The sequence below is a fragment of the Manis javanica genome, chromosome 1 (genome assembly GCF_040802235.1).
Source record: "Manis javanica isolate MJ-LG chromosome 1, MJ_LKY, whole genome shotgun sequence".
Lineage (NCBI taxonomy): Eukaryota > Metazoa > Chordata > Mammalia > Pholidota > Manidae > Manis > Manis javanica.
In genome coordinates this window covers 95,650,941-95,674,611 of record NC_133156.1, presented here as the reverse complement: position 1 = coordinate 95,674,611, position 23,671 = coordinate 95,650,941, and the positions used below count along the sequence as shown (strand labels likewise).

General features: G+C 34.7%; 1 protein-coding gene across 4 annotated transcripts in view; it reads left to right on the top strand.

The window, feature by feature from the left end:
* Window positions 1-23,671, top strand: part of TNPO1 (transportin 1) — an 88,469-nt gene that overhangs the window by 30,074 nt on the left and 34,724 nt on the right. For all 4 annotated transcript variants that reach the window (XM_017649931.3, XM_037026107.2, XM_017649933.3 and 1 more), the window contains 8 exons: window positions 36-149; window positions 2,807-2,882; window positions 6,628-6,777; window positions 9,663-9,769; window positions 11,624-11,757; window positions 15,629-15,710; window positions 18,597-18,719; window positions 19,923-20,041. In XM_017649931.3, coding sequence (XP_017505420.1) covers window positions 36-149; window positions 2,807-2,882; window positions 6,628-6,777; window positions 9,663-9,769; window positions 11,624-11,757; window positions 15,629-15,710; window positions 18,597-18,719; window positions 19,923-20,041 — 905 coding nt within the window. The remainder of the gene's footprint in view (window positions 1-35; window positions 150-2,806; window positions 2,883-6,627; window positions 6,778-9,662; window positions 9,770-11,623; window positions 11,758-15,628; window positions 15,711-18,596; window positions 18,720-19,922; window positions 20,042-23,671) is intronic.

The window sequence follows — 23,671 nt, the reverse complement described above, 5'->3', positions numbered from 1 at the left end:
GCTCCGTCTCTTCCTGTGTCTGGCTTTATTTGCAGCAAACCAAGATGGAGTATGAGTGGAAACCTGACGAGCAAGGACTTCAGCAAATCCTGCAGCTGCTGAAGGAGTCCCAGTCCCCGGACACCACCATCCAGAGAACCGTGCAACAAGTATCCTTTCCGAGGCCTCGCCGCCGCCGCGCAGCTCGCCCCACGCGGGGCCCGCTCGCCGCGGCCGGATGGCTCCCGCCTCCCCTCCCCCTCCGCTCCCCGGATCCCTCCGCCCGCCGCGGGGAGAGGCCGCCCGCCGCCGCTGCTGCCCCTGCCCCGCACGCATGCCGCCCTCGTACCGGGCCCGGGGCGCTGCTATGGCCGGCTTCCGGCCGCCGCCCGCAACCGCGACATGTGCGCTCGCTGGGCCCTCATGTCGCCACCTGCCGCCGACCTGCCGAGGGGTGGGGAGCGGAGCGGCGGTCCCCGGCCCGCAGAATGCGGCTTGCGCGGTGGGGGCGGCGGGCACAACGAAGGGCCGGGTGGAGGGCGCTGTGTGCGCCGGCAAGCATCAGGCCAGACTTGGGGTGGAGCTGGCGCGGTGTTTGAACTGCGTCGCGTCGGGTCCTAGGTTCCTTCCAGGCCCTTGCACTAAAAGGTCTGCAGAACTAGAAGTTGGGGGTGGAGGGGGGGCGGTCTCAGGCGTTACCCAGGCCTGCTCGTGCAAACACCTGTTGCAAGCTCCCTGGCTCCCAAGTGAGATTTTCTTTTTAAATCTTTGGCTCAAAAGACTGTCTGGTCAATTATCCAAGTCTTTACCGAATTTGCTGGTGTAGCGGTTCCATCGCTGCATATTTTGTGACAGGAAGGTTAAAGAGAAACAGCAGAACCTCTACTTTGTGTGCTTTCTGTAGTGCCCTAAACTCTGGACAGATGGAGAGCTCTTGATCCAGTAAAGGAAACGTTCACTTACCCGCTCACAAACAACCCTTTATCCCTGTTGTAAGGCTAAAGAAGTTAATTCTTTAAAACTTCAGTCTGTTTTTGCAGAAAAGCCTCTTGATTTTTATTGTTAGGCAGCAAAATTACTTGATAAGAACTTGGTTAAGTAAGCACTTTCAGTGTAGTTTGGGCTTACTTAAATGTAAAACACTATAAAGTTGAAGTTAACAGTTACATGAGAAACTATGGGAGATAAGTTTTGAAGTACTGCATTGCTGTAATTTAAAACCTTCAATAGATGAGTAAGTATTTAGCTTCTTGGTTGATCAATACTGATCACTTAAAAATGGAGGAGATGATGATTTAGGTCTGCTTGGATTTTACTTTTAAGTCAAATTAATCCTTTGATTACTGCAAATAGGGAAGAATAGTTTCGGGGTGATTGGACTTGTATCTGAAACGTATGGCTCAGTCTTAACTTTGTGTTGTCGTAGCTCTGTAATTAATTGTAGGTATTATATGACACAATTAAAATTAGCCAAGCCCAAAACTGCACTGTAAATTCTTCTGTAGCACTATATGTCATAATTTTTTGTTTCAGTATGTATTTTGTTAAATAACTTCTTTATGCCCAGTACTGTGCTTCCACTAGCAATTAAACTTAATGTTTTATTCTAAGTGCCTAGAGCATAGTGTACCATCTGCCTAAGTAAGGAACAAATTAAGTTTCAGCAAGTAGAGGTGAACATTATTTTAAAATGCACACTGCCTCATATTTTCAAAGTGCCTGACAATGACCTTGTTTCTGTGTCTCCTTAGGAAAGAACATACTTAATAACTGGTTTTGCGTAGGCTTGAGCACTTTTTGAAAGACCGTTACAATAGTATCTATAGATAGCTCAAGCTGTCAGGAAATGTTTATGAAAAATTTATTAGCATATCAGCATGCTGTTAAGCTTGGCCGTTCACTAAATAAGCGACTGGGTTTTTCTTAGTCAAAGAAGGGAGTTACACCTTGGGATTTTTCTAGAGAATGTATTTTGCTAGTTAATTTACATTCTAAACATAACATTCGGGGCATTGTAGTATTGAAAACAGCATACCTGGTAACTAACGCAGTATGCCTAGATTTTGTATCGTGAATTTAATGAAAAAAATTAGGGTCCATGGAGTAAAAACATTTGACTGTGTCTAATAAAACACAATTATGGGTGTTCATTAAAAAGCATATTAGAGGCTAAGCGGGTGTGGAAAAGATACATGAAAGTATTATGTCACCTTTGCCTGCTAACAATAATGTGCAAATTATGTGTCACTGGAAATGTTAGATCTTGTCGGGGAGCAATTGTACAACTATGGCAGTGCAATACTTTATGTAATAAGATTTAATACGTTAATTTGTGTGTAAGTGGCATTTTATCTTAATTTTTTGAACTCTAAAATGAGTAATAAAAGGACTTTCATTTTTTTAAGTTAAAATGCCATTTTATAAAGTTAATTTCCCTAAATGTCTTTAAAAGCCTTGTTTTCATTTCTTTAGAATGCTTTTCATTATTTTATACTTAAATTCCTTTCTGGTTTAAAGTTGAATAAGTCAGAAATTTCTGTTTTGAATAAAATTTCTGTTATGTTGAGCATGCTGAATGTGAATTTAGCTTATGTTGTATTGATTATAACTGATACAGAATATCAAGTTCAATATTTCTATGAGGTTTAACACAACCAGTAATGAGTTCTTGAAATAGTGTTTTGATGGTTTTAATAAGAACTTTATTCTTACTAGAAAAAAAAATGCAAGGTTAAAAATATCTCAAAAAAGATTCTTTTAGATTAAAAATGTGTAATTTCTTCCCTAGATTACATTGAGAAGTTTCCTTAACTACTTTTTGTTCTAGAAACTGGAACAGCTCAATCAATATCCAGATTTTAACAACTACCTGATTTTTGTTCTTACAAAATTAAAATCTGAAGGTAAGTAGGGTTTGTGTTGATAACCACTGAAAAGTAAGTGGCTTTAAGACCTGTTAAAATAGACTGGGAATTATTTCAAAGTATTTCATTTTGTAGTGATCTCTTCCTTTTATAGATGTGCAGTGAACAAAGACTTGAGTTACTCTCATGTAAACACTTAGGGAGTAAATAGTAAACAGTTAGTAAATAAGCATTCCGTTATTTGGGTGTTTTTATAATCCCTCTCCATTAGGAATGGAAAGAGTCTTGCAAGGTCCTCTTTTGTGTTTTGCTTCAGTCCTTGTGTGTGAATATCAGAAAGATTGATTTAATAAAGAAATTGAATGCAGGATTTAGTAACTAACTGAATATATGTGTGTTCATAGAAAACAGTTGAAAGGTTACTTGTAACCAAAATGAAAAATTACTTATGCCATCATCCAGATATAATTTTTGTTACTGTTGATCAGTTAATTCTACATTCTTCTATGGGGGTATGCCATTTCCAAATTTAACAAAAAGTAAGATCGTAGACTTGTCTTTTAAAAACTTCTAAGAGTATACATGAAACTTGTCATTAACTATTCTTCCACAATTTTAAATTTAAATTATGACAGTTTAAAGCCTGAAAACTAGTTTGTTTGTTAAATGGTATGGTCATTTGATTGTTTCTAATACATGTAGTGTCTCATTAGGTTTTATTCATTCCATGATGGTTTTTTGAATGCCACTTCTTGCCAGACAGTTTGCAAGCTCAGGGGCAGTAAAAGTGAACAAAGGGAAATCTACCTGCCCTTGTGGAGCTTACATTATATAGTAAGAAGTGTTCTTCATAGAGTTATTTACATATTCCATTGTTGGAACTTTATCAGACATACAGAAAGCACTCAAATGTTTATTGAGTAACTGGCCTCTAAATGAAAGTACTATACCGTACTCTGTGATTACTGTTTTAGAAGCCCTAGTGCAATTAGTTAAAACACTATTTGGAGTTGGGAAATCTTCAGACTCTGACATTCCTTCTACCTCTGTTGCTTTTTCAGCTATAAACTGCTTATGGTAAGACCTACCAGACCATCTGTAAGGTGTTTCAGCTGCAAGCTCTAGAGAGAGGATTAATAGTCTTAATATGTAGTAAAATCTCACTAATCTTGTGTTTATTGAAGTTTTGATAATCTATACACAGTATAGCAATTTATTTTGAATTATTTTCAAATTTTCTAGTTTTAGGAATTCTAATTTGAGATTGGGAGATGTAATAGAAACTTTAAAACTTTCTAAATTTAGGTTTAAAAAAACTAGAAATTCTTCAGCATATCTTTAAATTCAGCAATTAACATTCTTAGTTTGAGATACTTAAGACACATTGTTAATGTAGAAATCTTGTTTTTCCACATAGTAGTGTGTAATCAAATCAATGTTATTTGTTCTTTGAAGAACTTAAATATTTGATAAATGAGTATTTCTTACTGTAATTGTATGCAAGAAATTATAATTTCTTACTGAAGTTGTTTCACTTGAAAATTTTAAGTTTAGTTTCACCAACCATCTGTTCTCTGTCATGACCTCATTCTAAATTCCAAGTGTTAAGATTGTTACTATACTCTTTCTTAAATCTTTCTTGGGATATAAGGATATGTCAAAAGTATTCTTAAAAGGAAACACTCTTGTAATTTAAATAGCAGGAGAGGTTGGATGTAACTGCCTCTGAAAAAGATCTATTAATAGCAAAAACATAAAATGTTAGAAAGGATTTTACTCCGGTTTTCGTGACCCTAACCAAAATGTATTTTTTCTATTCATTAGTCACTGTTTTTCAAAGTATATAGTAGGAGCTTTACATTTGTATTACACTTGATATTTCTTCTTGTGTTTACTCATTTATTTGGGATACAAGTTTGCTACCTGGTCTTCTATTTTAAAAATACTAGTATGGTGGCCATCCATATCAGAGAAAGAACATACATGAGATCTTAAAATGAAAATGCTTATTTAGTAATCTTTTCACCACTTCTCACATGAATTTGTTTACACTGAATTGTAAGTAAAAGATGTAGTAGAGACCTCAGAGATCAGCACATCTCATTCCCTTACTTTACAGGTGAGCAAATTGAGGCCCAGTGAAGTAAAATCTTTTTCTTTTTTTTAAGAGGAAATGGATAATTATTGAGTCTTTTAAATGGATTTTGGATAGAGGATATTTTTAATTATAGTAAATGTTTTAACAAATTGCATTTTTAATATTAAATCATTTTATGATTCATAAAACCATCTTACAATCTTTATTGTAAAAATGCTATACCATATTAACAAATATGCCATTTAAAATAAAACTACATGATTGAATTAAGAACTAAAGACAAATTTATTGTTTGAAATTAAGTATGTGACTATTATGGCAGTTTTAAACTTTGAAGAGAGTTCAGAAGTGTTGTCATTTCATGTTAAGTCATTCAGTGGAATGGGTTATAATTAAAACTGGGAAGTTGTTTTAGGTGGTGACATAAAAGCTCCTAGGCTATATTGCTGTGATGGCCTGAACAGTGGTTTATGGGCAAGGAAACTTCACCTTCTTATGTGTCCATGTGCTTCACCCGTGAGGAATTCAATGCCAATCAGACTTTGGGAGCATACTATTAACTAGAACAAGCTTGGGGTATTATATTTTTAATGAGGTATGTAAAACAATAGTGCTGATAGCATATTCTATTCAGCATACCACCAACTCCAGCCCTTTGAGGAGAGCTGTACATCAGGTGTAGGCTACATGTAGGTATACTCGTACATGTAGGTGTAGGCTGTGGAGCCAGACTTGGCTATTTTGACTTCCCCACTTAGTAGCCTTGTGTGACTTTGGCAAAGGCTTAGCAAAGGCTTCAGTTTCTTCTTTCGTAGATTGGGGATAATAATTCTTGACTCTTGAGGTTGAAAGGATTAAATGAAAACTACTTAGAAAGCACTTAGCACAGGGTTTTGTACCTATTAAACATTCAGAAGTTGTTAACTGTTACTAATATTATTGGTTGTGGTGCCAGTTGGTAGAGCACTAGTTATATTCTACTAATATTAAATTGCTTCTTTAAAAAACTGGTCAACTCCATCAATGGATTAAATTTTTTTTAAGTAATTCTATTTAAATACGGAAATTTTAATTGTCACCCTTTTTTAATTTTAGCTCAGAGGCAAGTGAAAAACATGATATAAATGAACGGCAGTTATTTGTATGTGAAAGTGATCCCATATATTCTTTGTACACTTAATTTTTTAATAGGATATTTTTAGTGACTAATAGTTCCAGATCTGTAATTGATGTTTATATCAGGTTCCAGTAAAGCTTCAGTATGTGGCTATATGTGAACTAAATTAACTCTGAAACTAAATCAGTGATTGTCAACCAAGTGCAGTTCTTCTCTACCCACCTCCCTCGCCAACATTTGACGTTATCTGGAAACATTTTTGATTGTCACAACTTGGAAAGGTGATGCTAGTATCTGGCTAGGGATGATGCTGAACATCTTAGAGCACAGAGAATCCCACCCCACAGGAAAGAACAATCTGGCCCAAAATGTCAGTGGTGCCAAAGTTGAGAAACCCTGAACTATAAATCATGGAGCTAAATCTTTTGATAATCATTTATGATACTTTTATTCCTGGTTATAGCAAAATTACTGGTATGTTGCCATCAGTTTTTTAATATAAACATTCTTAAGTTTTACAGTGCATTTTGAAAGGAAAACTACTTTAAAACTCATTATTTTTATTACAGATGAGCCCACAAGATCATTGAGTGGCCTCATTTTGAAGAATAACGTGAAAGCACATTTTCAGAACTTCCCAAATGGTGTAACAGACTTTATTAAGAGCGAATGTTTAAACAATATTGGTGATTCCTCTCCTCTGATTAGAGCCACTGTAGGTAAGTTACACTGTTAACAATCTTGCTTATCCTGTTTGTAACTGGGTTGTTGTTTGATATAACAGACCATATCCATAGGAATTTTTGTCATCCATCTCCTATTGAATTTTGATGGGTGGGGTGGAATTTTTCATTGCTGCTTTTAAATTCTTTTGAAATAATGATTACAGTGAAAGCTCTCTTATCCAGTGAAAACAGGGTTACTGTTGTTGCTTAATCAAAATTGGTTAAAATTGGGCACTAACAAGTGATGCTGAGTTAGAGCCACTGTCTTTTCTTTTTATCTGCCTTGTGTAATACATGGAGTGGAATTTACATTTTCACTCTTTAATATGAAAAACTTTGTAAAACAACCCAAGTGTAGGACCTTAGATTTTTACTATTTTCTCCCTTGTATTTAATATTTCCCTTGTCTACACCTAATTACAACAATCTTTTAGTCTTTTCAGAGTGTTCAAACTTGTTTTCAATGAAAGAGCGACTGCCAGTTAATGAAATACTGAATTAAAATGCTTAATTATATAATAACTGGTGTAAATAGGTTTGGCAGCAAACATAAAATAGGTTTGGTAACAAAAAATAGGTGTGGTAAGGACACACATCACCTGATGGAAGCAGAAAAACAAAGGTGTACTCGAGTTAAACATATAAGCTGGCAGCGTTCAATCTGCAACAGGTTTATGCAGCTAAATTTTGAAAGGACCTGGAAAGCTGCTGATGATCTAACAGGTTGTTTAAATGTAAGTTAGTTAAGAAGCTCCATGAGTTGGTCGTTTTCATTAAAAGCTCTTTACTTTTGTGTATTTTTTCTCTTGGTGGGTGTGAAAAATACCTAGTGTGTATCTCTTTGCAGAGGCTCTGACTTGCCTCCAAATATTCACATACTAAACACTAAACATTAACACTGATTTTAAATGGGATGGATAGAAGACATTTGTAATTTGAGAAAAGGGGCTCCCTGGGTTACTCTAATGTGCCCTCGTGCTACCAACTCTTGACACTGATGAAAGGGTGATGAGTATATGCCAACCTTTTTAAAGTTATTTAGTAGTACATGTTGGAAATCTTGCCAAGGAAGGACCACATTTCATTGACTGTGTGCTAATCCATCTGAATGTAAAATTGTTTCTCCTTTTAAAAAGAGGAAGTTGAGTTGGAATTCCATTATTTCCATGAACATCCTTGTATGTGTGCTTACACACTTGTGGGAAAGTTAATAGAATTAATTCATGCAAGTGTCATTACTGGGTCAGAGTATGTTTAAATGTTTAAAGTTAAGAGGTATTGCCAAGCTCATCACTTTTCACTGCCTTCATTGTGTACGGTGAGAATTAATAAATTTTTGCTTTTCATAGCTATGCTGAACATTAGGAGATTTTTAGGAAGTGGCTGAGATTATATGGAACTGATAAAGTTGAATTTGTCAGTCTCTATCAGTATTCTTTAATACTCTCAGCAGAAGTAATGAATGTTAGAGATCTGTTAGTGGCAAATTACAGCTTGTGCATAATTTTTATTACTGCTTCGTTTCTTTTGGCAAACCCAGAGCTTTCACTTTTAGTATTTTTATATTTTAACTTTAAGAAAAAATAATTGGCAAGAAGAAACAGATCTATTAGTCTTGCTTATTTTTTGTCCTATTAGAAAGCTATTTTAGCGAAAGGGTTGTATGTTAATGCTATCAATACATTGACCCTTATCATGTAATTTAAATTTTCTAGTGGACTCTAAATATTGGCCAATAGCTTTACTCTACATTTTTTAGCTCTGCCATTAGCAGCAACCTTCTCAAAAGTAACAGTGGAAAATTCAAAGAGGATTTGTACACATAAATAAAATTTGCTGTTTAGTAATAATTGTTGAATATTTACTATATGCTAGGCATTTTGTGTGCATATCTCACTGAATTTTCAAAATAAGTATCAAGAGAGCATTTTTTCTTTTCATTATTACAGATTAGTATTTTGAGGCTTAGAATATACATACAACTGGCCTACTGTCAGTTCATACTCTTATGGTACTAAAAGAAGATGTACAGCCACCAACCATATTATGTTTTTTTCTAATATTGTTTATTAAGGCACAAAAAAATACTACCACAAAACTTTGTGATAGATGTTTATGTATGTACATAATCCATTAACTGTCACAACTAAGCTGCACAGTACACTTGAAATAATCCAGTCTGTAAAAGTGTCATAATCATCAGTAATGTGCCACACAGTCTCCAGGATCACCTTGCCAGTGATTCATCCTTGATGCAGTAAGTGGGAACTAGTGTTAACTGTGTGGCCTGTCCACATGAGAGGGATTTTTGCAAGCAGGTTTGTTGTCAATTGATGACTTACCTACTTTCTCTCTCCCTATCATGGTACACAGCCACTAGGTTAAGTCAAGGAGCTGTTCTTAACTCCTTTAGGTATTTTTATTAGAATCTAATGAGACTCACTCCTCTCCCCCATAAGTACTGCTAACATTTTCATCTATTTTTCTTTCTACTCTTCTGTATGTAATCTGTATAAAATAGGGGTGATTTTAATTATTGGAAATATTCTTGGTATTACTGGAGAAGAGCAGTTTGTAGTCTTTTATAACAGATACTTGTTGGAAATTTTAAAAAGAAGGTGAAGGTGAAGTGTTGGCAAAAAGGATTAGAACCAGATCTGTTTTATGCTGTGGTTTTTCCACAGATGTGCTGTGGTGAAAGGGGGTCCTTGGTGAATGTTATTATTTACATGGTGAAAGGGGGTCCTTGGTGAATGTTATTTACAAGGCTGATTTGAGGCATTTAAATGTGCATGTGTGTGCAAGCATTCACATGCAGTTCACATGGCACTACCGAACATAACACAGTTGTTTCTTTAAAGTATGTGTTTTCTTTCAAGGTATTTTGATTACAACCATAGCCTCCAAGGGAGAATTGCAGAATTGGCCTGACCTCTTACCAAAACTCTGTAGCCTGTTGGATTCTGAAGATTACAACACTTGTGAGGTAAGGACATTTGCTTCATATATAATTTTTCTTTTCTATTTTCCTTATAACCTTTGGGAAAAATACTTCCTCTGAAACACAACTTGAAATCTTAAAAGACTAAAGTTACCTTTTGTATTACATTTTGTGATCATTTTTCTTAACTGTTTTCTATAAAGACTAAGTTATGAAACCTAAGTATTATATTTCCTACAAGAAAATACCTTGTTTTTATAATTTAAAACTATTTTTGAGTATGTACATATATAATAAACAGAGCTGTTGTCAGGCTTAATCAGTTGATATGGTATGTTTTGAAGACAGACTTAAATGTACCAAAATCCCAAACCATGAGTACTTTTCCAGCTTCTCTAAATTGTTTTTGTGCCTCTTTCTCTATGACATGTCTGAGGTATGTCTAGTCTGGTTTTAGTCATACATTAAGTATTATCTTGTTTGCTACTGATCAAGTAAGTAACAACCTTTCCATTTGGGAAGATGAAGTCTGTATGGATTTCTTCTGTGAGTTCTTAGTCTTGCTATTAATGAGTACTTTACCTCTCTTATTTATTAGGCTTCTAACTTGGGTAGAAATCTTTTAAATGCAGACCATTTTAGGTGTTCTGCCTCTCTACAGCAGTGACTAGTTTCTCTCAAGAAAGGAGGAAGGCTGGGGACTCCTCTTGTTCCCTCCTGGTGTGAGCCAGGAGCTCTGCCCTCTTGGTTCATCACTAAATAAAAGCCTCTGAGTTGCTCTCCTAAGAAAAAAAAAAGAGAAAGAAAGAAAGGCGCAAGGCTTGGAGGCAGGGCAAGCACAGGAATAACCTAACAAAAAAAAAATCAGGTGGTCTTTTGACTTGACAGTTTGTTGCCCAATCTGACTTGAACGGTGGCAGTCTTGGGAGAGGGAGTTAGCAAAGGAGTCTTTAAAGTCACTCTTCTCCTTCCCTAAAAGAAAAAAATCTTGCATTCTCATGTATACATTTTCCCAGAATGCCTTGGAAATACACTGATGAGACTACAGAAAAACTAAAGTAGTAATATTTCGCCATCAGGTAATAGTTGATTAAAATGTAAATAGTGCAATGGTTAATAACATAAAAACATCAAAATTTTAAACAAGCATTAAGAATAAAAAATTTTAACTGCAGGTATCATGAAATTGTAGAGTTACTACAAAAGTCATATTTTAAAGAAACAATATTCTTAAATTGACTGCTGTGAAGAAGCAGCACCAGGGTGCTGCTGATGGAATTACAAGAAGTAAAGTAGGTGCTTGAGGTAACTAACAGTTTACGTACAGTGTACCAAAGCTCCAGATTAGCCCCTTTGGTATAAAAATGTTTATAGGGAGTTTGCGATTTGAATTACTTGCTCTTTTAACTTATTCTGTCACCATTACCTAATGAATGGTTTACATATAGATAATTTCTGAGTGATATTAAGACATCTTTGTGCTTTAGAGAGAACTGGTGTAATGGTTAAATATATATAAATCAGAGTTTTGCGGTCAATTTCAACAAACTGGTATTTTTAAAAGATTCATGTTGACTTAAAATTGGCAAGACTGTTTCAGGAGAGGTTAGGTTTTTTAATTAGCTTATATTTACTACATTCCCTACCAACCCATATATCCTCTAAGTCATTTAAACCATAATGCTAAAATAAAAACTGTAGCTTTATACTTAAATAGACTCTAGATTAACTCAGTGGTTTTATACTTAAAAATTGATAATTACATTTACAGATATTTATGAAGTAGCATTTTTGTGGGCTGAGAACATTAGTCCATACAATTTAGTCAATATTCCCCAGTTTTGCTTTTGAAATGGCTTCATTTTTAATTAAGCCTAATAATATACATGTCTTTTACAGGGAGCATTTGGTGCCCTTCAGAAGATATGTGAAGATTCTGCTGAGATTTTAGATAGTGATGTTTTAGATCGTCCTCTCAACATCATGATTCCCAAATTTTTACAGTTCTTCAAGCATAGTAGTCCAAAAATAAGGTATCTGTATAGCCAGTATTTCTAAATTCTGGTATAAGCCTTACCACTCCTTTATTTTGCATTACATAATATTTTTGTGACTAGCAGAAGACACTGGATGTATCCCACAGGTGAACTTCAATAACTGAAATTTACTTGTTTAAAAACAAAAACCATGAGATGTTGACTTTCTGATGATATTTTCATTGAGTATGATAGATCTCTACCTTCTATGTGGTTAATTGCATTTGTAATGGTTAACAGTTATTCCTTTCAGGTCCTTCGAGTAAGGCTAAAAATCATTTCGTTTTGGTGGTTCTTTGTTGTAATGAATCTTGCCAAGTACCTTAATTTGCAACTGTAATAATAAAATTTCATCCACAATTACATCTAATATTAAGTAATTTTAGTTTAAGGGTTTTATATCTAATTATGAAAACATTTTAAGCCTGAGGGTGAAAAGGTTCTTGAGTACATTCTGAAATGGCATGTTAGGCCTAGTTTGCTATCCCTAAAGTTAACCTCTAGTCTCCTGTTCTCCTCTATATCCCTTGTTCCTTGAAAAGTGCCTACTATATAGTTGAATATCATTTTATTTAGGATATTAAATTAGCCTTTGATTAAGTTTATCATCAGTTTTCCTATCAAGCTATAATTGTCATTTTGCCTTTATTACACTGTTCAAGTATGTGAGACTATAACTTCGTCCAAAATCCCCCAGGCCACTGTACCCTCTTTTCTTTTTCTCCCCTCCAGTTAAAGGGGTTTCCCCTGCTTTTCAAACATTTGCATTTGGCCACTTCACTCTTCTGAAACTTCTACATTAATACCTGTTTTTGCTAACTGAAGGAAATGTAGATTTTTTACTTTTATGAAAAAAGCCAGTACTGTACTAATGTAGGTCTTTTGGAAAATGGGGGATAACTGTATATAATATTTTCTCTAACTTGTCCTTTGCTTGCCCTTCTGTGGAGAAGTCATTGTTCTTCCTGATTGTTAATTGCTTTATTTTTGTTGTTTCCAGTTGTCAGTGCTTAATGCTTTTATGTAGATAATCAAGCATCATACTACTGTGTAAAGAAGAAATTATGCCATTAGTAGAAGCAGTTAACTATTCAGGGCTATCCAACTGCATGAAATTTATTGCATAGGCATAACTCTTCAGATGCCCATTGGATTTTACTTGAGGATTCTTCAAGCTACATTCCAAAGGGTCATAGTTTCAACAGTGTGACAGGAGTAACCAGGAATCTTGTTTAAGTTCCGTTTAGTTCTTATTCTTTTACCTTGATTTAATTGTACTGACTTTTCATCTTAAGTGTTACTTAGTAGAGTGTTGTACTCAGAATGGAACCTTAGTAGATGCTTAGTTGTCATAGTGTGCAAAAAAATTATATTTTCAAAATAAAATGTTACTTTTCTTGGCATAATTAACTATATAGAGAAGTCCATGTTCCTTAGGAAGTCTGCCCCTTTTAACATTTCAACTAAAGTGATGGAAAAAGTATGGTGATTTGCATACGTTCAAGAAATTTACTCTTTTGTGACCAATTCTCAGCAATTAACAAAAGTCAAAAATATATATATTCCTGGTAAAAATTGGTACCACATTGCCGGATATAAAAATTTGTTCTGTAATTTTAATATATTTTAGTAGGTGGATATTTGTTTAAAACCTAAGTAGCTGAAGTTCAGCAATATGGAAATGTTTTCATTCAGAGAATGTTCATAACTACCTATTTGGGATTCTCTTGAACATACTGTTAAATTTTTCTTCATTTTAGTGTATATTTGACTATCTGCTGTGTATTCTAGCTATGCACTAAAAATATCTTCTATGTTTTATTCCATCTATATTTTATCCTATATTATTAACACCTTATTAATACAGGTTAACTGGTATTTATTGTGTACTGGTAAAAAAGTCTTTCCTTCTCAAAATAACTGTTGGGCTTTGAGAATATAGAGTGAAACAAAGAAATGTAGTTTTAGTCTTCACATGACTAAGCAATTCAAAAATCAGAACCATTTCATATTCGTAATTATATAAGAGTGCACAAAATTGGGTTATGATTCTTACCCCATGACATTCTCATAGTGGCCCACTTCCATTTAGGCTTCGTTACTATTTAGTCACTTTTAATAATACTCAAATCCACCACCCAAAACAAAATTGAAGACCTCGCCAACAACCTGCATCTAATCCCAACTTTATCCTTCCCTTGCATTTAAAAAAATAATTTTCTTGCATATATATGTAAAGCATGTGTGTATATCTTTTGTTTTTAACCTTATGAAAAGTATTATACTGAATTTAATTTTTGACTTTAAATGTAATATGTTGCTAAGGTTGATCCATAATATGTCACTATAGGTCATCTGTTTTGACTACAATTTACTGTTGCTTTGCATGACAGTTACACAATTATTCATGTAAAACACCACCCTCCACTCACCACCTCCTGTACATGGGCTTTGGATGGCTTCCAGGTTTTTGCTATTGGGGATAGTGCTCTTAAAAACATTTGTGTGTTTATCTCTTGTCTATTTGCAAGTTTTTCTTAAGGTGACATTATAAAATCTTGGGAAGGAATTTCTGGGACACAGCATATGTGAATGAATAACTCAAGGAAATAACACCAAACTGTTTTCCAAAATAGTTGCATCATGCATCCTCTATTAACAAAGCAGAAGATTCTCTATGCACACATAATCAGCATTTACTATTGTCATTACGTTATAATTTTTGCCTATCAAATAGATATAAAGTGATTTTTCACTATTGTCTTGACAGTTTGCTTCTCAGTCATTTCGAACATCTTTCATTTGTTTGTGTGGTGCCTTTTCCTGTTGTCTTCTTGTCTTTTTTCTATTGGGTTATCAAGAGGAAGCAAACAGGATGGACAGTAATATAATTTCATGATAAATACTATGGAAAAATAATGAGAATAATGGGTTAGTGATTCAGAGATATTCTATATAGAAGGTTCTCTGTAAAAGTAGCATTTGTGCAGAGACTTGAACAGAGTAAAACAGCTGGTTTTCAAAAGATAAAGGCAGAGAGCATTTAAGACAGAACAGCAACTACAAAGGCCCTGGAGTATGGAACAAACATTTTAGAAAGTGACAGAAGAAGAAAATTTGTAGCATAGTAGGAAATACAGTTAGGAGTTAGGGAGTAGCCACATTATAAAAGGATGTCTAGGCCTGTAGTCAGCAAGCTGTGACCCATTGGACCAAATACAGCTATGACTTGTGAGCTGGGGATGATCTTCTATTTCAAAAGGTAATTGAAGGAAAAAATTATGCTGTCAGAGGTCTTATGTGGCCTGCAAAGCTTAAAATATTTACCATTTGACCTTCTGTGGAAAAGGTAGATTATGTTTTATTGGCACAATCTGAACAAGAATGTAATGTTTATACTTGTGTGTCAGACAGGTTGTGTTGGGTTTTAGCCCAGTGGAAATTGGGAAACCAGGTAGAGCCTATTGGAATGATCCTAGTGGGAAGTCATGGTATGGCCTAGGGGAAGAGTGGAGGTAGTAAGAAGTGATTGGATTGTGGATACAGTTTTAAAGGTACTGCATTAAGAATTGCATGCCCATTATTTTTAAAACTGTAGGTAATAAACTCACACCGTGCCACCATACAACCTCCCTCTCTACACTGTTAAAAATGTGCATGGTTCTTTCATACACTTTTATCACTTCCATAAAACTTTCCATTGCTCTGCAACCTGCATTTCTCACTAAGTTATTCACATTCTTCTGTGTTAATATGCAGAGAAATTTGACTTGTGTTCTTTTTAAGATGTGTGTGGTGGGGGGTATATATACACTGTAATATTTTTATGGAGGAATGTTTTAAGTTCTTGTCAATCTTCTGTTTATAGGTCTCATGCTGTTGCATGTGTCAATCAGTTTATCATTAGTAGGACTCAAGCACTGATGTTGCACATTGATTCTTTTATTGAGGTAAGATTTGTCATTTTCCTTTCTCCCCCTTTGCTTTTGATAAGGTTAGAAAATGTACGTTACATGTAGTTTATTTTAAAACTATAGTAATGTGTAATTATAAACTCACTATTTAGGTATTTCTGGTAGTATTAAAATTTGATACAGTACAGACTGTGATTTTTGTGAACTGGAAAAAAAAATCCACTTAGCGTGTGTTTAACATCTTGATTATAAAATTTCTTTTCAACGTAATGTTCAAATTGTGTATGGAAATTAAATCTGCCAGTTGCTTTGCAATATTTGAAACATTGGTGATTTTGATTAAACTTGGTTTATTTGCTTTCATGGTAAAATTAGAGGTATCAGGGCAAGGGGAATGACTCTTAAATCTCAGCAAGAATTTCTAAAGTCACTTTTAACTTTGATAAAAGCAGACAACATAATTTTCTGGCCAGGGCCCTAAGCAGAATTCCTTTTCAGAACTTGGTCCACTTGGTATAACAACAGTGAAAAAATTGTTAAGGTTCTTTAAGCACTTCACTTTTGTTTTCACCAAATGAATTTAATTAAATAGTCCATTCCTTTTCAGCTGTTCTTAGGAAAAAATATTTTCTAAAGGCCATACTGCTGCTTTATGATAGGAAATTATAAGAAGAGGTGGGGAATCATGTCATCTTGATTTTTTTTTTTTTTTTTACTCATTTTTACTCATCACTTAAGTTGATGAACTTCTTTCTGAGCATCTGTTAACAATAAACTATGAGCAGTAGCATTAAGGATAGGCTTCTCTAGCCATTATAAAAGTTGAAACCAAAATGCGTGGTTTTTAAATAGGTTTTACTGAGTACCTGTTATTAATCAGGTACTGTACTTGGTGCTAGGAATACATAAATGTAATGCCTCAAGGTGTTTTTAGTCTAGTTTGGTATAGAGGGGAGCGGGTAATATTAGAGGTCTGGAGTAGGACTGCCTGGGTTCAGATCCCAGCTCTGCTGCTGTTAACCTTGGGCACCTTATTTAACGGATGTTTTCAGTTTCGTCATCTGTAAAATGAGCCTAATACTAGACTTACCTTGTTAGATTATTATAAAGATACTTGCTGTAAATAAATTGAACAGTGCTTGTACAGAGTTGGCTCTCCAGATGTTAGCTAAGACTATTTTTGTCAGAAGTGGTGGTAGTTTTGTTGTAATTATAATAGTTTTTTCTCTTAGTATTCTTTTTTCACAGCTTTTAATAAAGGGAGCAGGGTTGGACATACCATCATCTTATACAGAAATATAATTTAGATAGAAGAAATTCTCTGAAAATAGAAACTCTACAGGACCATACTCAGCAAGTGGAGCAAGAACATTTCCCAACATTTAAAAATATTTTCCATTAGTGTTAAATACCATATTAACACCACTTTGCTATTTGATGATCCTACAAGATTCAACCACATCTCCATCCTGTAAGAACAGTAAACCGGAGGAGGAGGAGGTACCTGACACATAGGCCCTTAGTAACTATTTGCTAAATAAATGGATTGATTAATTTCTTCAATTGTCAGTGTTTTCATCAGGAGCTGATGTCAATGTCTTCTAAATCTAACAATATTGATGAAAAGTATATTGGTTACTAATACATGGTTGTAACATATCTTGGCAAAACTGGGTATTCATACTTAAGACAACATCAAATTTAAGGGTCTATCTGACACATAAGCAGAGCCTGCTGAAAAAACAGTATTCTTCTCTCACCATGTAAAATATATCAGATTAAAAGAGGAACTACAGGGTTTTGAAAGCCTCAGATAGAGGACCCAGGACTAGGGGAAATAAAATGCTACAACAGTACTTCATACATTGTCACATTTGATACTAGAACTTCTCCGTGTAATCAAATTTCAGATTCTTCTATTTGTAGACATTTCTGTGATTTCCTGGGAAAATGAGGTAGGACATACTGGATTTCACTGATATTTTTAAAATTATTTTTTGCTGGTTTTCATGCATTTGTGTATGGAAACAAATTAAAGTAAAACTCAGGAGTGAGATGGCGAAGGCTTATTATGTTGTGTTCTCACATCCCCACTTGCATCCTGTTCAAGAGAGAACTTGTTTTTCTAATAGAGGCTTGTTGGTAGAGTGAAATGAGTGGACTTATTCATGATTCCATGAAAAACAAATTTAGGTCCCCCACTGGCTAGCAAGTTACTTAAAGTCTAAGCTTCCATTTCTTTATCTATAAAATTTATAACATCTTGGATTTGTGAAGATTAAACGGTATGGTCTGTTTTTCATTCAGACTTTTTTTTAACCTTGTAGGGAAACTTAAGAACAGCATAAGATCGATTGTTACATTTATTACTACTATTTCAATAGTTGACTTGGTGGTTTATTACTTTTTCGGTAGTTGACTTGGTGAATAGCAGCAGTTTAGGGTTATGTTGTTAGAAACTGAGTATATATTTCCAAATTATTGATACTTCTATAGAACTTGCACCTATTACCATCTTAGGAATCAGGGTTAGTAGGAATAATCTCTTGACAGACAAAGGGTAAATCAGATTGTATTTTAATGATCACCTCTACTTCTGGGTGAGCTGGACTAATGCCCCAAGGTCCTAAAGACATTGTTTTATTCTCACAAACTAAAAATTACCTCAAAACACAACTGATCAGACTCAGAAAGAATGGGTTTTATATTGTTTACCAAGATCATAATTTTTGGCAACTATCAACCTGTATTTGTCTTATTTCATAACTAATATTGTAGGCCAGTTAATTCAGTTTACTTACACTATGTCTTAGGGTTTTTTTCCCAAATGTTTCTAACTTCCAAATTAGTGGTTATTACTTGTAAACTTTTCTAATATATTGGGATACTTAACTAGAAAAAAATGTTTTTTGTGCAATATAGAATCTATTTGCATTGGCTGGTGATGAAGAACCAGAGGTACGGAAAAATGTATGCCGGGCACTTGTGATGTTGCTTGAAGTTCGAATGGATCGCCTGCTTCCTCACATGCATAATATAGTTGAGGTAATAATAGTTTAAAGTCGCTCTCTTCATCTTTCCCCCAGGAAAAATCTTGGGCACAAAATGTAGGAGAAACCACTATTTTCCAATTTACTCAATGTCTTTGTTGGGGGGGTGCTACAAAAAACAGTTAAGATTGTTTTCAAATTATTAATTTTTTTTCATGGAGATTGAAGATGTTACAGAGGGAGAAGTTAGAGGAGTAAATAACTTTAAGACAGGATGATTCAGAGATACCTAGATTTTTTGTGTTTACTAGATAAATGTGCTAGGTTACATAGTAAAGCTGTGATAGACCAAGTGGCTTTTTCTTGTCATTGGAATTTAAAAGTAAAGTTATGAGAGTTTATTTTCTACTTGTTATTGGTAAAATTCATCTGATCAACTGGTGACATGGTGTGGAACGTAATAGGGGTTGGCCTAGCACAACTGTTGTGTTTTCCATGTTCCATCATGTGAAATGTTTCAGGTAGGCAAAGGAGTTGTATGAAGGGGGATCATCAGATGACCCCAACCAATATCAGCCCCAGGTACTTTGGGGAATCATGTATATGTCTTTGATTATATTGAGGTTTTTGAAGAGGAAGAGGGTAGAAACTATGCCTTTGGGTAGATTTGGGGATCAGATGCTTCTCCAACTTAGAGTTGAAATTTGTTTGGTGTATTCACAGGACATGATAAACCAGTTTTGTTGGAAACTAAGAATTATAGGTGCACTAAGAAAAATGTCTCTACTTTCTAAATTTAAAAAAGTTAATTTTTGTACTTGTATAATACACATACATCTCTTTAAATATGTGAAAGTATACACTTAACCTCAAACACCTTGAGTAGTTACAGTATACAAAGATTCTTCCTTTTAAAGAAAAGTATAATGGAGTTTTTTATTTTGATATTTCTAAGAAAACTTTACATTTGATTATTAATACTCACATTCAAAATCTTGGTTTCATAAAGCAAAATACACCTGTAGAGAAGCTGATAAACAGTCCCATGTATTGGACACATTTCATATAGCATCATTCTAAAGCAACAGTTTGTAGGTTTGGCTGCATTTTAGAATTGAATAGGAAGCTTTTTGAATAGGAGAACCATGGCAAGTGCAAGGCCCCATAGCTGAGGACCATTAACTTGCTGGAAAAGGGTTAGTTTTTTTTTTTATTGTGTGATTGAAACTGATTAATATTAAGGCTCCTTTGTTTACAGTACATGCTGCAGAGGACCCAAGATCAAGATGAAAATGTGGCTTTAGAAGCCTGTGAATTTTGGCTCACTTTGGCTGAGCAACCAATATGCAAAGATGTACTTGTAAGGCATCTTCCTAAGTAAGTGCTCCTTCTTATGAGTGCTAGCCTTGCTCTTAAATGTAATAGATTGTTCATTTTTATATTTTTAGGTTTTACTTTTCTGCCATTAGGGAGTGAAGTTCTAAAGAAGTCAAACTTAATTTTACTGTTGTTACAACAAAAGAGATTTTTCAGTAAGCCATTACATTTTTTAATCACATAAGGGTGATTTATTCTAAATCACAATAAATTTTGGATAAATCATGGCACCATTCTCTTTTTTAGTAATCCTTGTAATTTGACTGGATTCTGGTGGGAGTGTTTTTACCCAAAAAGTAATTTCCCACTAGTTTATGCTATGAAAGTTTGGTTAACCTATTATTAACCCAATGAATACTGTTAAATCGGTCATTTTTCTTCTAATACACTTTTTCCAGTTGTTACTGAGATACAGTTGGCATAAAACACTGTATGAGTTTTAGGTGTACAACATAATTATATATTGAAATCAGTTACTTTTAAAAATAATGCTTACTTTCTTTTGAAAGTAAAGTAATATAGGCCTATGGAAAAAAATTGGTGCACAAAACGTAAAATCTGGATTTTCACCATCCTGAGTAATCACTATTAGTATCTTGAAAGTGTTGTCTCTTAATGTTTTTTTTCTGTATGAGTACTGTATACCAAGTGCCATTTGTCCCAGGTGTTTTGGGAAAAATTAAATTTAATAATATGCAAAGCACTTAAATGGCATGTAGCTATATAGTTACTAGTGCTTAAATTTTTGATTATTCTATTTTGTGGTTTGCTTTTTTAAGTTACTGTATGGTGTGTGCTTTCCTCCGTGTGATTAGTCTTTAATCTTTAAGTACTATTCCATCATGGTGTGCATACCATGTATATATGGGTGAATGCCATGTATTATATGACTGTTCTTCTGTTGAATATTTCAGTTGTGCCCCTTTTTTAATCATGCAAAATCCTAGAGTCAGCATCTTTGTCATAAGTGGTTATTTCTTATAAGCTGTAACAACAGATAGTGGTAATACGCAATTACAGGTAGGTGCTCTAATTCTGTCATCACACTGATACACTTTAAACATCTTTAAAGAAATTTAAGAACTTGGTAACAGGCTAAAAGATCAGCACTCCCCATTTTGCTGTGTTGATTAGTGCAAACATTAAACAGCCCAAGCCAGTCATAACTGGGTTTGATTTATATGTCTTCAAACCCACTAGTTTGGGAACTATTTTTATATAAAACAAGGCTGCATTTAGTTTTAGTCAAAATAATGCATTGTGAGGATGGGAGAATATCGACATGAATTTGTGCTGAGAAAAAACAAGTGTTTACTTAAGAATCAAAATTATATGTAATGAGATTTATTAATGTGGACTCACATAGAAATCACTTATGTGACAAGGGATGACAAACTTTATTTCTGGGTGGCATACTTTTTAAATAATACTGTACTCTTCATTATTCAACTTATTTTTCAATTTATAAAAAATTGATGCACAATATTTTTGTTTCAAGTAAATAGCATAATGATTTGATAGTTATCTATTTTATTAGATGCTCACCCCAAGTAGTGTACTGTCAATATAGAAAGATATTACAGAATTATTGACTGTATTCTCCATGCTGTACTTTTCATCCTTGTGACTATTTTATGATTGAGATTTTGTACATCTTTATCCCCTTCACCTGTTTCACCCACTCACCCCAACCCCTCCCCAACCAGTGCTCATTGCCTATGAGTCTACTACTATTTGTTCATTTTGTTTTGTTTTGTTTTGTTTTTACATTCCACAAATAAGTGAAATTGTATGGTATTGTCTTTTTCTGCCTGGCTTATTTCACTTGGCATATTTCCTTCTATGTCCATCCATGTTGTTGTAAGTGCAAGATTTCTTTCTGTTTAATGGCTGAATAATATCCCATTGTGTGTATGTACCACATCTTTTATCTATTCATCTCGTGATGGACACGTCCATATCTTGGCTGTTGTTAAGTAATGCAGCAGTAAACATAGGGGTGCACATATCTTTTCAAATAAGGGATTTTGTTTTCTTTGGGCAAATCCTAGAAGTGGAATTAACTGGATCATATGGTATTTCTATTTTTAATTTCTTGAGGAAACTCCAGACTTCTTTCCACAGTGACTCCTTCAGTTTACATTCCTACCAACAGTGTAGGAGGGTTCCCTTTTCTCCACATCCTTGCAAAGCTTGTTATTTTTTGTCTCTTGGATAGTGGCCATTCTGACTGGTGTGAGGTGATACCTCATTGTGGTTTTGATTTGCATTTTTCTGATGATTAATGATGTGGAACATCTTCTCATGTGCATATTGTCCCTCTGTATGTCCTCTTTAGAAAAACATTTATTTAGGTCCTTTGCCAATTTTTTTAATTGGGTTATTTGTTTTTTTGTGTGTTGAGTCATATGAGTTCCTTATATATTTTGGGTGTTAGCCCCTGATCAAATGTGTCATTTGTGAATATAGTCTTGCATACTATAGGTTGCCTTTTTGTTGTTTTGTGTTTTGTTTTGTTTTGTTTTGTTTTGTTTTGTTTTGTTTTGTTTTTGAGAGAGCATCTCTCATATTTATTGATCAAATGGTTGTTAACAACAATAAAATTCTGTATAGGGGGGTCAGTGCTCAATGTACAATCATTAATCCATCTCAAGCCTAATTCTCGTCAGTCTCCAATCTTCTGAAGCACAACGAACAAGTTCTTACATAGTGAACGAATTCTTACATAGTGAATAAATTCTTACATGGTGAACAGTACAAGGGCAGTCATCACAGAAACTTTCGGTTTTGATCACGCATTATGAACTATAAACAGTCAGGTCAAATATGAATATTCGTTTGATTTTTATACTTGATTTATATGTGAATCCCACATTTCTCCCTTATTATTGTTATTATTATTATTATTTTTTTAAATAAAATGCTGAAGTGGTAGGTAGATGCAAGATAAAGGTAGAAAACATAGTTTAGTGCTGTAAGAGGGCAAATGTAGATGATCAGGTGTGTGCCTATAGACTAAGTATTAATCCAAGCTAGACGAGGGCAACAAAACATCCACGGATGCAGAAGATTTCTCTCAAAACGGGGGGTGGAGTTCTAAGCCTCACCTCTGTTGATCCCCAATTTCTCACCTGATGGCCCCCCTGCAACTGTGCCTGTCTTAGGTTGTTCCTCCCTTGAGGAATCTTATCCGTCTCTGGCTAACCAGTCATCTTCTGGGGCCATACAGGGAAACGTAAAGTTGGTAAGTGAGAGAGAAGCAATATTGTTTGAAAACGTTAGCTTTTTTACTTCTTTGCAGATTTATGCCCTGTGGCTTCTATGCCCAGCATTTGTATTGAGGTATCTTTACCACTTGGAAGAATTATGTTACTCAGTAAATTCGATATGAGGCACAAATTCTATTTAAGGGTTGTAATTAGCAAGGAAGAAGAAAAGCTGTTAGTCCATTCTTGGGTTCTGTGATTCTGCTGCTGTTTTGTTCCTTCAGTTTTTCCTTTCTTTGTTCTTATACTCCACAGATGAGTGAAATCATTTGGTATTTCTCTTTCTCCACTTGTCTTATTTCACTGAGCATAATACCCTCTAGCTCCATCCATGTTGTTGCAAATGGTAGGATTTGTTTTCTTC